At 43.6% G+C, this 13,382-nt stretch overlaps 1 protein-coding gene across 3 annotated transcripts in view; it reads left to right on the top strand.

Moving 5' to 3' along the window:
* Positions 1-13,382, top strand: part of cita (citron rho-interacting serine/threonine kinase a) — a 37,273-nt gene that overhangs the window by 21,625 nt on the left and 2,266 nt on the right. For 2 of the 3 annotated variants that reach the window (XM_070958929.1, XM_070958928.1), the window contains 25 exons: positions 435-632; positions 861-914; positions 1,503-1,700; positions 2,037-2,230; positions 2,358-2,493; positions 2,624-2,728; positions 3,008-3,148; positions 3,372-3,479; positions 3,588-3,780; positions 4,259-4,420; positions 5,676-5,813; positions 6,160-6,340; positions 6,442-6,533; positions 6,665-6,769; positions 6,981-7,150; positions 9,430-9,510; positions 9,625-9,760; positions 10,003-10,142; positions 10,270-10,362; positions 10,488-10,596; positions 10,771-10,899; positions 11,057-11,137; positions 11,244-11,322; positions 11,562-11,744; positions 12,667-13,054. In XM_070958929.1, coding sequence (XP_070815030.1) covers positions 435-632; positions 861-914; positions 1,503-1,700; positions 2,037-2,230; positions 2,358-2,493; positions 2,624-2,728; positions 3,008-3,148; positions 3,372-3,479; positions 3,588-3,780; positions 4,259-4,420; positions 5,676-5,813; positions 6,160-6,340; positions 6,442-6,533; positions 6,665-6,769; positions 6,981-7,150; positions 9,430-9,510; positions 9,625-9,760; positions 10,003-10,142; positions 10,270-10,362; positions 10,488-10,596; positions 10,771-10,899; positions 11,057-11,137; positions 11,244-11,322; positions 11,562-11,744; positions 12,667-13,054 — 3,594 coding nt within the window. Of the gene's footprint in view, positions 1-434; positions 633-860; positions 915-1,502; positions 1,701-2,036; positions 2,231-2,357; positions 2,494-2,623; positions 2,729-3,007; positions 3,149-3,371; positions 3,480-3,587; positions 3,781-4,258; positions 4,421-5,675; positions 5,814-6,159; positions 6,341-6,441; positions 6,534-6,664; positions 6,770-6,980; positions 7,151-7,628; positions 7,674-9,429; positions 9,511-9,624; positions 9,761-10,002; positions 10,143-10,269; positions 10,363-10,487; positions 10,597-10,770; positions 10,900-11,056; positions 11,138-11,243; positions 11,323-11,561; positions 11,745-12,666; positions 13,055-13,382 lie in introns of all 3 variants that reach the window. The other variant, XM_070958927.1, reaches the window with a different exon arrangement.

Raw genomic sequence — 13,382 nt, 5'->3', positions numbered from 1 at the left:
ATGAGAGAGAGACACCAAAAGACAGCAGCATTTTTTTTTTTTTTTTCAATTTACTTGGCTCAGGCACTGTGGAAGAAAGGTAGGAAAGAAAAACCCTGATTTTTGTAAATTGCATCCACATTTTGGCAATTTCTTCTATTTCCACGTGTTGCTGTTGATTCTGTTTTTATTATTATCAAATTCCACGATTCATCCGTGTTTTCTGCACCATGGAAATCACAGGGCCCTACAAAAGGTTTCAAGCAGGCGTCTATGTTGATTTGAACCCGGTTTTAGATTCCCTCCCAATTTCAGAATCACCCTGATGTCCTAAACCGCCTACCATCTGGTGCTCTGAGCAGGTTTGCAGAAAATTCTGCAAATACAATCTGTTTCATTTCTGATTTACACTGTGATACACACACAGCATTCACCCAAGTCCCCTTTCCTTGTAGATGGGCCTGGAACACGAGGAAGAGAAGCTGGAGATCAAGAGACAGGTGTCAGAGTTGACCCTTTCCCTGCAGGAGCGCGAGTCCCAGATTAGCAGCTTGCAGGCTGCCCGTCTCGCCCTGGAGAGCCAGCTGCAACAAGCAAAGACTGAGCTGGAGGAGACCACCGCTGAGGCTGAGGAGGAGATCACCGCCCTCAGGGTAAGGCAAATGTGCAAGCACATATGTGTACAATCAGAGTCACTCATAGAAACACAGGTGCACATACATTCATAACAAATGTGTTTAGATGTAGGCAATCTGTATTATGCATGCAGTCCAAAGGAAAGCTGATTTAAATAACACTGTCAGCTTCACATCATTCTTCATTTAATGTAGCAGTCTGTTGTGTTTGTATTTTTGCTTTTCATTTGCTCTTGTTTCTCACAGAATCACAGAGATGAAATTCAGCGCAAGTTTGATGCCTTGAGAGACAGCTGCTCAGTAAGTGCTGCCACAGCCTTTTGTCTCTGCTTTCAGCAGCAGCAGAACAATTTTCAGAAGGTTTCAAAAGACCTTTGAATGTATAGTGATTCATGTTCAACTCTAAAGCTCATGATGTAGTAATATAGTCGGCTGAATCAAGTCTTTGTGAAAGACAGAAGCACAGCTTGCTTTCAGAGGGCAATTTCCAACTTTGCCCAAACACTTGAGTAGTACATACACATTTTTTACGTATACACATTTACTGTACCTAAATGGATGACATTAAGAACACCTACATCTAACAATAATATAAAGAACAATGTTCAGGTGCAGTTTGATATTTGGCTCATTTTGTTAAATATACTTTTCCTAATTCCTACATGGCAAACATCAGTCTCTTGGGTGGGATTTTGGAAGCAGCTTCGCTATCAGTTTACACATTAATTAGTGTCCTTGTCAAGCTGTAAATCTTCAGTAGCCCAGTTCTATTAATTGATATGATCTTCTCTCCCTGGCTCTTGTGTCCAGAACTTAAAAATACTGTCATATCTGTTCACTTCGAGAAGCAAGGCTAACACCTTGCTGTACCTGTCTGTTTTGCCTCAGGTGATCACTGACCTGGAGGAGCAGCTAACACAGCTGAGTCAGGAGAATGCCGAGTTGAACCGCCAGAACTTCTACCTGTCCAAGCAGCTTGATGAGGCGTCAGATGAGCGGGAGGACCAGCTGCAGCTCAGCCAGGAAGTGGACAGGCTGAGGAGGGAGGTGGCTGACCGTGAGATGCACCTCAACAATCAGAAACAGGTAACACACACGCACAAATGCTTGAAAGCTCTTGAATATGTCACGGTATACCTGCAGTATTGGTAGACATAGTGGAAATGTTAAAGATATTGTGAACAATCACATTTTTTTCAGTGTGTCATGTTTCAGCTAGATGTCAGACCGTAATAAGTCAACTTGTGTTTTTTGTTATTTATCCTCATGTTACAGACCAAAGATGTGATGAATGTTTAAACCTCATTATACAGAAACAGCGTGCTGTCCGTGAAAATGCAGGCGAGACAACAGTCACGTGTTTTTTTCCCAAAAGCTGTGAAAGATGTTCTCTTCAGTCTGCTCTTTCGTTTATCATTCCAGAACATTGAGACATTGAAGACCACATGCAGCATGCTGGAGGAGCAGGTGGTGGAGCTGGAGTCCCTAAATGACGAGTTGCTGGAGAAGGAGAGGCAGTGGGAGGCTTGGAGAGGTGCCCTGGAGGATGAAAAAAGCCAAGCCGAGAGACGCACGAGAGACCTGCAGAGACTGTTGGACAATGAGAAGCAGAACAGGTAACATGCAGACATGAACACTGTGTACTTACACTGTGATTGTACACAAGGCTGACTGCACTATGCTGTTCCATATATGCATTAAAATGTGTTGCTGTTGTAAGACTTGTTATTATGCTGGTCACAGGCTGCGTGCGGACCAGCGCAGCTCTGAGTCTCGCCAGGCAGTGGAGCTGGCAGTCAAAGAGCACAAGGCTGAGATACTGGCTTTACAGCAGGCCTTGAAGGAGCAGAGACTGAAGGCTGAAAGTCTGTCTGATACTGTGAGTTACAAGTGTCTTACTTATGGTCCAACTATAATGCCCTCAAGTTAAACAACAAATATGTCTTTGAGTACATTCTGTGTTTGTGGAATTCAACTTTTAATTGTGACAATTTAACATGCTCTCACAGCTCAATGATCTGGAGAAGAAACACGCCATGCTGGAGATGAACGCCCGCAGCTTACAGCAGAAACTGGAGACGGAGAGAGAGCTGAAACAGAGGCTGATGGAAGAGGTAGAAATGATAAAACACATATCTGTATTCATTACATTTAAGTTCCATTTATGTGATGGACTTGTCCCCTATAACTGACTCATTCAAAAACACAAAAGCAAGCCGATTGTTCAAAGAAATATACTTCAAATACTTTCATGTAAAGTACATTTCTTTAAACATCTGGCAAAAATCTGTTTGGTTTGTTTGAGACGCTTCTTCTCTTAAATTGATTTGATTATATTTGCTTCCATTCTGAAATTTCCTAATAGAAATATCTGTGTGCTGGTGTCCCCACAGCAGGGGAACCTGCAGCAGCAGATGGACCTCCAGAAGAGCCACATATTCCGTCTGACCCAAGGCCTGCAGGATGCCCTCGACCAGACAGACATGCTCAAGACCGAGAGGACCGATCTGGAGTACCAGCTGGAGAATATACAGGTGCTCAGTACAATAGCTTTGCAATTTGATGAAACACAGCCATCTCTAGGGAGAAAAGAGTCCTAGTTAGATGTTACAATAGAGCGAATAATGTTGGCAAGTAACAAGGTATTTTGGGGACAGAGGAAAGAGGAATCCTAATTCATATGCTCTCAAAGGGAGTTCTTTTAATGTTGTATTCAGAGGTATTTCCTTCTCTGAAAATCTGTTTTCCTTCGTGCAGGCTGTATACTCCCATGAGAAGGTGAAAATGGAGGGGACCATCTCCCAGCAGACCAAACTCATTGACTTCCTCCAGGCCAAAATGGACCAGCCCACAAAGAAAAAGAAGGTCTGGGAACCTTTAAGACAGATTAAATTGTTAAACAGCTCCTATCTAAGAATAAAAAATGTGCGTATTGTTTTGTTCTGTATAGTAAAATCTTCCCTTTGCGAACAGGGTATATTCGGGCGGCGTCGGGAGGATGTAGGTACCACGACTAACGGGGCGCTGGCTCCACAGCCCCAGCCGGCAGTTCCCCTCCAGTATGGTGACATGAAACTGGCTTTGGAGAAGGAACGCTCAAGGTGCGCAGAGCTGGAAGAGGCTCTGCAGAAGATGAGAATAGAGCTGCGATCCCTCAGAGAAGAGGGTAGGTCCTCGAGTCAGACAGCACAGTTACTGCACCAGATGCGAGACAGGCTTTGTATGGTATTGAATTCCTTGGCAGCAAGGAATGAGAAGGTGGATTATCGTCCATCCAGAGAGAGGGACATAGCGTCGGTAGTGGTTGTTGACACAGAGTCCGAGGTGTTGAATTAACTCTGGAAATCATGTGTTTTAATCAGAACTCATACCCGCATACAGTTGGTTCTGCCATCTGAGATGAGAAATGACAACCTAAGTCATCTCAGGAAATCCTGTGTCGTGCCTCCTCCCTTATCTGTTCCCAGACAAATTTTCACATAGTTGCCATGGCAGCATCCTGCTCTATTACCTACACCTGCCAGGTCCTAAGAGATTCATTTCAGAATCAGTTGGTTTTTGTGGTAATGGACACAGATTTTTTTGAGTTTATTAGCTGTTATTTATCTAACACTAGGCTGTTTTATTTGTTTATGGTGACACAGCAGCTCATTTCAAAGCCCAGGAACATGTGGCTCCCTCCACGCCAGCCCAGGCTCGACATCAAATCCTCATGTCAGCCATTGTTAAATCTCCAGAGCATCAGCCCAACGCCAGCAGCTTGCTCAATCCCTCCACGCGCTGCAAGGAGACCTCCACACCTGAAGGTCAGTCACATACATACGGACTAGCAAACAAACACACAGGGAAACTCATTCGCTGCTGCCCCCAGCCTGAATTTCAACCCAGGATCTCCTGTTTTGAAGCTGGTGTTTCCCCCCACAGGAGGTCCTCACCTTATGCTATCACTGTCAACACAAATGGATTCTCGGTTCACTTATTTTGTTGACGTGGTGTGTTTATGTGTGTGTTCTCTCTATGGCCTCTCTCATAAAGCAGGGTTACAATGTTACATATAACTGGATAACTGTGCTCAGTACATGTTAAACCTGGACCTCGCTCCAGCCAGGGACATGGACTGAAGTTAAAAAACACAACGCCACACAAACTGTTTTTATTCACTGTGCATTTATCCAGCTAACATTGTAATCCTGCTTGGGCCTGTCTCACAAAGTAAGAATAGTGGATTAGCCAGGTAACATTGGTTTTAATCCAAGCTTATTGCTATCATAAAGCTAAACTACCCTTTTTATGAGGATGATCACCATGGAAACTGAATCTTTGCTGCATATATCCTAGCTGTGTAGCAGGTTCAGCGGATCATATCAAAATGTGTAAACAGCCCATCTCCAAATAAAACACTGTTTTAGCAGGTGTTTAGATAACAGTCGGCTGACTGAGAGGAACTTGCTTTGTGATTCAGGCTCCTGACTGTCCGTGTTCCTTTACTGTCACGTAGCTGTCGTTAGACTGCTCTCTCCTTTCTGTCTCTTTCCTCTTGCTCCTCACAGAAAAGAGGAGGGTCACCTTTGAAAGTAAGTTAGCAGTCAACACACCGTGTCTTCTCACATGCATGAGCTCATCTACATGCATGTCATGCTGTATACGCACAAGCTTATGTCATACTGTACTGTACATGTGCCTGATTGTGGCGTCATCAAGCTGACTGTAATTTGACCAAAGAATTTATTCTTTAAAGTCAGGTTTGATGTGATGTGCTTATTGTTTTGTTAGTATTGTTCCTGGAAGCGTGTTTTAGATAGCATATGGTTGGATATGGAGCTTTTCAAACAGAAGCATTTTAATGCATCCCATGCTCACTGGCATGCACAATCTGACTCTGAGTGACTATATTAGTATACCTGAACATATGCCTAAAACCTGCTCTTAGAAATAATTTATTCATTACTCAAATTGCCCCCATGTTGCTTGAAAAAACAAATCTCATGAACTTCCTGTTGACTTCTGTAGTGATTCAGTAACGCCTATTCCTGCACCTCTTCTTCCCTTTTTGCATTGCAGAGTTTGGTCGTCGTGTGAAAGAAAGAATGCACCACAACATCCCTCATCGTTTCACTGTGGGCCTCAACATGAGGGCTGCCAAGTGTGCCGTCTGCCTGGACACTGTGCATTTTGGACGACAGGCTGCCACTTGTCTAGGTTTGTTTCCCGCACTGTAGCTGAATATGAAGATTAGTCTCTCAAATTGGAATCAGATTTCTCTTGTTTTGGCTGTCATTAAAATCCCTACCGTTATGAGTCTTAGAAAAGAAAAATATGCTGTTTTATATTCCCAAAGCGCACAGGGTACGTTTGAAGCTGTGAAAAGCACAGTAGCCTTCCTCTTGTCATTGTCAGTTGTTGTGATAACAGCAATAGAATTGATGATAGCTATTTGTACATTTTTGCTATGTGAACCCTGAACACTCTGTACTCTGCATATAAAGACCTATTCAATAAACTTAAATTAGCATTTTTTTCATCCCCCTTTCTCGTTGTATTGTAGAATGTCACACCCTGTGTCACCCCAAATGCTCACCTTGTCTTCCGGCCACCTGCGGCCTGCCAGCTGAGTATGCCACTCACTTTTCAGAGGCTTTGTGCCGAGAAAAGGCAAACTCTCCTGCGCTGCAGGTCAAAGAGGCCAGTGGGCATGTTCGCTTGGAGGGATGGATGAAGCAGCCTAGGTAACCTCTGACCTCAGTTGCTTGCTACCATACAGTGGCCAATTTTGTATGTTTTTGCACAGCTTTGACAGACGTGTGCTTTTGTGTGTTTGCTCACACAGAAATGGCAAGCGAGGCCAGCAGGGCTGGGAGAGGAAGTATGTGGTGCTGGATGGAACTAAAGTATCCATCTATGATAATGAGCCACGAGAAGGTCAGTACTTGATTTTTTGAATGGCTGTATTTTCACTGGTACAAGAACATTAAATGCTAAACTTCTGTATTACCATGTCAGTCAGTACAGCAGTTGCCAATATGAAAAAAAAGTTAAATAATGTCTTCTAGACTGTATAAAAGCTGAGGAGGAGTTTGAGCTCTGTCTGCCTGATGGAGAGGTGACCGTTCATGGAGCCGTTGGAGCCTCTGAACTCATCAACACTGCCAAGTCAGGTACTGGATCAATACCAGATAATCCTGCTACACTCAGCCCATTGTAGGATTTTAAGTGTATCATCCTCTCCCCAAAATTTTAACTGGATCCTTAATTCCCATCAATACAAAATATTCAAAATACAACAAAATGTTGACAGTTCTGCTCAGCTGTGGAATTAAGCTGTTCGTAAGATAGCCAACCAATCAATCTTTCCGTGTGTGTTCGCAGACATCCCCTATGTGCTGAAGCTGGAGTCACATCCCTATACCACCTGCTGGCCAGGCCAGTCCCTCTACTTCATGGCTCCCAGCTTCCCTGACAAGCAGCGCTGGGTGGCTGTTCTGGAGTCTGTGGTGGCTGGTAGCCGTGGATCTCGAGACAAAGTGGATGCTGATGCTGTAAGTTATGTGTGTGTGTGTGTGTGTGTGTGTGTGTGTGTGTGTGTGTGTGTGTGTGTGTGTGTGTGTGTGTGTGTGTGTGTGTGTGTGTGTGTGTGTGTGTGTGTGTGTTGTATTTTTCTGCTTATGTCAGGCCTGATTGGGTTCAAAATCTGAGTTTGCCTGTCGGATATATAAGAAAGTCAGCCCAGTGTCCCCTTTCTACAAGAAAAACTCACTTATTATTCACATTTCTAGTAGTAATTTTATCCGAGGGTGGCTGTATTGTTTGAGGTGAAAAATGGGTAAAATATATTGAATGCCTCCATTAAACATCGAGCCAGTGCCTTCACTTCTTTTTCTCTCCCTCCCTCTTCTTTCTCTCTGCATGTTCTCAACATCCACGTCTCCTATTTGTGTGTCGTCATCGTCTTTGTTGATGTGACTATACTGTGCGTTTGTATCTCCATTCAACTTGGTTGTGTGGATCATATTATAGGCAGGTGTTTCTAAAAGACAGAAGAACCTTTCCCCTCTGGTTCAGGTACAGTAAGTAGCTGCATGAATGCTTGGGCTTCAGGTGGCCGACCGGCTGAGCATGCAGTAGCTGTACACATCAACACACACAACACTGATGCTGTTCAGTGCAGGTCAACGCAGTCCCAGGCTGAGTTACTGAATATGTTCCACGGAAGGCCCTGTGAAAAACAGCTCCATTCAGTGATCACACATGCACATAAATTATATCACACACTCATAAACTTGCATAGTGCATGGATGTGAATAGTCACTGCTATGCACCTCTGGCCTGGTGTCACATGCTATGTCATCATGCATGCTTCTGCAAAGGCCGTGCACTGCTGGAGCCCCCTTCACTGAAGCGTGACAGACACTCCTTTAGCAACCTAAGCTTACCCTCAGTCTGCAGGCTTCTGCTGTTGGTGTCTGTGTGTTTATTGCTGTTTTGGAAGCAGTTTCTCATTCTACTTAAATTCTGTGGTGAATGAACCCAGGAAACAGTGTCACATTTCTCAGAACTGTATGTCAGCATCAGTGTTACCCCTCCCTTGATGATTTTATTACCTATTTGAATATGCATTTAAAGGACAACTTTTTGCTTCACATGGCTAAAAGTATTTCTGGGAAAGATATTCTCAAATTCGTCCCAAAGTTGTTGAATCGGGTTGATGTCTGGGCTCTTTGCAAGCCAGATAAGTAAAGTATATAACTGGGGAAGCCATTTCTTTATAGACCTTGTGTACAAGGGCATTGTGATGCTGTGACAGGATTAAAGCAATTTGTTGTCATATTTATTAAAATACCACCAGTTCATTTCAGTACAATGAAAAATTTTGTGTCCTGGCTGCTCTCTAATCAACATGTATATACACAGTATACAGTCGCTGTCACACAGAATTACACATGCACTGTAGTGTTGCAGTGTAAACTAGTACATACTGTAAAAATAAATAGAACTTCTATATAACTAGATCACAGTGGGCTAGTAGCAACCTGCCCTGGCCTTCACATTATTCTCAATGTGGGTGTTGTTGTCTACATACTTTTGGCCACATGGTGTATGCATTTTTAGTCTCACCCTTTTTCAACTCAATTGGTCAATTTCACACTGCAGCGCTTAATCAGAATTAGCTGTCTGGCAAAAAATGGTCATCTGTACTGTATAGCCTGAGGTGAACAGCATCCATAAAGCTTTGAACACTGATAATAACCTAAAAAGACACTTTATGAACAAAACTACTTTCCATGACTGCTGTGAAGTGTCGTTTCTATGGCCGCCCAGAAAACAGTTGCGCATCTTAAACATGCTGACTGAACTGTGTCTGCAGCACTGCGCGTAGGGAACTGTCGAGTACTAAAAGTTTGCATCAAATGCTCGCTCAGTTCCCAGTCTTATTTAGTCACTCTTTGATTTGATGTTGTAATTTAGATCATGATTTTTTATTATTTTTAAGTTTATTGTGCATTGTACTGTATTTTGAAATGGTTTTATTTATTTGGGGTTGTTCGTGTTAAGACAACATTAAATTAAAAAAAAAATAAGTCTGACCTATTTGGGATCTTTTTTTTATGTCAGTTAACTGGTGCAGACATCCCAGCTTACATCTGAATTTAATTTACTAATAGTGAAGGATGAATTAACTCATTCAACGGCCCTCTGGCTGTCATCCTTGCAGGGTCACCTTTTGTTGCTCTGAAGCAGCTGATTTGTGGTTGATCTGCCTAACCTCCCTCTGCTCCGTGTCTCTCTCTCTCTCTTTTTCTGAATCTTGTCTCAATAGAAACTTCTTGGTAATTCTCTGCTGAAGCTGGAGGGTGACGACCGCCTGGACATCAACTGCACTCTGCCTCTCACTGACCAGGTACGAGGACAAGCCCTGTACCATCAACAGGATCATAACGAAGTTGACTTTTTATGCTTTTGCTACTCTGCTGCACGTTTCACATGTTAAGATCTTATGAATCCTTTCCATCAGATCGTGTTGGTCGGCTCTGAGGAGGGTTTGTATGCTCTAAACGTCATAAAGAACTCTTTGACCCACATCCCCGGGCTGACCTCCGTCTTCCAGATCCAGATCCTGAAGGAGCTCGATAAGCTGCTGATGATCACTGGTCAGTGCATGATATTACATGGAGGCCATTGCACTCAATCAGAAATCAGTAATTTAGTCCTTTTATTACAATGTAGCTAGTATAGCTTACTCTAGACAAGTAGGATCATATTGTGGTTCAGTCTTTAATAGACCTTTAGCTGGTAACAATCGTGTGTGTTTGTGTGTGTGTGAATGCACTGAAGTAAACAGGATATTGCTTGCGTTTCTGATCGTACGCTGCGTGTTTGTTGTGTCATCCAGGAGAGGACAGGGCCTTGTGTCTGGTGGAGATCAAGAAGGTGAAACAGTCTTTGTCACAGTCCCATCTCCCGGCTCAGCCTGACCTCAATCCCTTCATCTTTGAGACTGTCAAAGGATGCCACCTCTTCTCCTCTGGAAAGGTGGGTCAGGTTGTTGTCACTTTTACAGAGGAGAGTCTTTCGCATTCAGTCATTTAATGAGCATAACATCACACTAATAGCAAAGCAGTGTGCTTTGACTGACTGCAGTGCTGTTCTTTCTGTGCAGATCGATAATGGGACCTGTATCTGTGCTGCTATGCCCAATAAGATTACAATTCTGAGACTTAATGAAAGCTTGAACAAGTTTTGCATCAGAAAGGTGAGCGGGCCTTAAACATTGATTGTTGAATGATATCGTCATGAAGAGAGTTTTAGCAAAGGAGACACTCTGTTTTGCTTCGGGAAGTTATTGATTTGGAAACAAACTTTTGTTTGTATATGCAGGAGATCGAGACATCGGAGCCCTGCAGCTGTATCCACTTCACTGGCTACAGCATCATCATCGGCACCAACAAGTTCTATGAGATTGAGATGAAGCAGTATGTGCTGGAAGGTAGGCCACCCACCACTGTGATTATTTGTACGCATCCTGTGCCGATATTACTTTTTAAAATGATGTTTCCTGTCAACCGGACGGTGTTCGAAGCAAGTCTACACGGTTGTGTTTCTGTCGCTGTGTGCTTTCGACATTCACACCTGAACGAGCTGATGTGATCTCTCTCTGCAGAGTTCCTGGATAAAAATGACGTGACGCTAGCTTCAGCCGTCTTCGCTGCATCCTCCCACAGCTTCCCCATCTCCATCATCCAGGTCACCACGGCTCCACAGAAAGACGAATACCTGCTCTGTTTCCATGGTTAGATGTTTATTTTCTGCCTGTGTGGACACACATGTACAGTATGTTGTGTGTGCAGTTGAACATGTAAACACAGCGACTAGTGAAGGAACCAATCTGGAGAAAATCTGCACTTATTATTAAGGTCTGCATATGATATGTGGAATTCTCCTTGCAGAGTTTGGTGTGTTTGTGGACGCGTACGGCCGCAGGAGTAGAAGTGATGATATCAAATGGAGCCGTCTGCCTCTCTCATTTGGTTAGTGTCAATCTGAATATCTTCCCTGACACTTTCAAATTGTCGTTCTTTCTTTAATGGTCAATTTATGATATTACTAAAATAAAGTGGGTTTTTGTTATTTCAGCCTACAGAGAACCCTATCTGTTTGTGACCTACTTCAACTCTCTGGACGTTATTGAAATTCTGGGACATGCTGCTTTGGGGTAAGATTGCCTTCTGCCTTTGTCAGTACCAGTGCATCAGTTTTTCAGAGTTGAGACTAATTCGTTTTACCATCATCATCATTTTATGGATCTTTGCTTAGTGTCATTACATATTATAGTGATTGAACTGTTAATTTCCCATTACTGCCAGGGCTCAGTAACCACCTCGGTGAGAATCATCCATTTCAGTCACTGTTGTTTCAAAGCATAAACTGTCTGATGTTCTCATCTCTTTCAAGGCCCCACTCATATGCACACCTGGACATCCCAAACCCACGCTACCTTGGCCCAGCCATCTCCTCTGGGGCCATCTACCTGGCCTCTTCCTACCAGAACAAACTGCGGGTCATTTGCTGCAAGGGCAACCTGGTCCAGAACCCAGAGGGTCCAGGAGAGCTGCAGCGGAACGGCTCCGGACGCAGGTGAGGAAGAACATTATTTGTTAAACCTGCTTCAGGTAACACTCATGTCTCTTCCCTCAAATACATAAATGAATGAATAGATTAACCGAATGCACAAATTAGCTGTTCCCCTAATCCATAACTCTGAATTAATTCTGTATTTAATTGGCAAATCAAAAATTTCGGACATCCCATCAAGGTTTGATTGACACCTGCGTTATTTGCATGTTGGTACATAGATGTGCATTTTATTTATTTTGCAGTTTACTTGAACATTTTATTTATTCATTTGTTTATTTTTTGGTGACGTCTGATCTACACTGGTGTTGTTGAAGGGTCAATGGGACGAGCTGGCACTGCTGGGCACAGGTTGGCATCAGGTGGTGATGGTTAAATTGTGGCCTTTGTGTTTGATCTGGTTATAAAACAGGAGCATAACACACTCATTCTGCTCTTTACAGGAGGAAGAGTTCATTTTTTATCTGTAACAAATCCTGAGATATGTCTTTTTAAATTCAAATGACTTTTTAAAATGCCTCCTGTCAAATGTACTGTGGAAAGGAAAGTGTTGAATAAAGTCTGACTCCCTGCTTTTATGTCCTGAGACTGGTCTATTACAGTTTGAAGCTCACTAACAGCTGAGCCGTTATTACTCACTGCACTGATTTTGAAACGTGGCTTTGTAAGCCAGTCAAAGCTTTGCTCTTTAGTCACTCTATTCTCGTTTAGAAAAGCAAAATGAGTAGGTGGGCTCAGTGTCTTCTAATTATGAATAACAGTATGCTGCAGCTCATCACATGAGCTTGATTTTGAGTCCATCATCCTCTCCACTCCTGCTGACTGACCTGACGGTGCCCAGCAAAGCCCATGACCCCATCACAAAATCCCTTTTCCTTTGACCAATGCTCTCCTCTGTCTGTACGCCACCGTTTTTCCCTATCAGCCCTAACAAGCGCGGCCCTCCTTCCTACAATGAGCACATCTCTAAAAGGCTGGCAGCCAATCCCCTAGTTCACGGAGATCCTGGAACACCTCACCGCTACCGAGAAGCTCGCACAGAGTTTCGGCGGGACAAGTCCCCCAGTCGTCCGCTGGAGAGAGAGAAGTCTCCTGGCAGGATGCTGGAGAGTCGGATAGTGGGGTCCCCAGGCAGAGCAATGGCTGACCCCCGGTTAGAGCGCTCCCCGGGCAGGGCCATGGCAGACCCCCGAATGGACCGCTCTCCTGGCCGGATGATGGACGTTCGTAGGGAGAGGTCCCCTGGGCGATTTGAAGAGCGCCAGAGGCTTCATACTGGCTCTGGTCGCACGCCCATAAACCCTGTTAACAAGGTTTGTCAGTCATTTTTGTTGATTTTTACTGTTCTGCACTCTCTGTATGCCCTACTGTTACCTCTCAATGACAACAATGGCAACAAAACTCAGACATTCGGTCGTCCTTTTCAGTCCAGACTGAAATATACAAACACATCTCGGTTGATTTTTATGAAGACGTCAATTGACAGCTGTTGGGTGGATTTCTGTGAAATTTGCTACGGATATTCAAGGCCCCTCAAGGATACATTTTAATAACCCAGACTTTTTAATCCAGCACCTCAATCTGGTCAAAATTTCTCTTTGTCTACAAAACTACTGACATTCTCATCAGCCTCAGCTGTAC

Source organism: Chaetodon trifascialis, chromosome 3 (assembly GCF_039877785.1).
Source record: "Chaetodon trifascialis isolate fChaTrf1 chromosome 3, fChaTrf1.hap1, whole genome shotgun sequence".
Taxonomy (NCBI): Eukaryota; Metazoa; Chordata; class Actinopteri; order Chaetodontiformes; family Chaetodontidae; genus Chaetodon; species Chaetodon trifascialis.
Note: the sequence above shows the minus strand (reverse complement) of the source record. Positions and strands in the feature narration are given on the sequence as shown.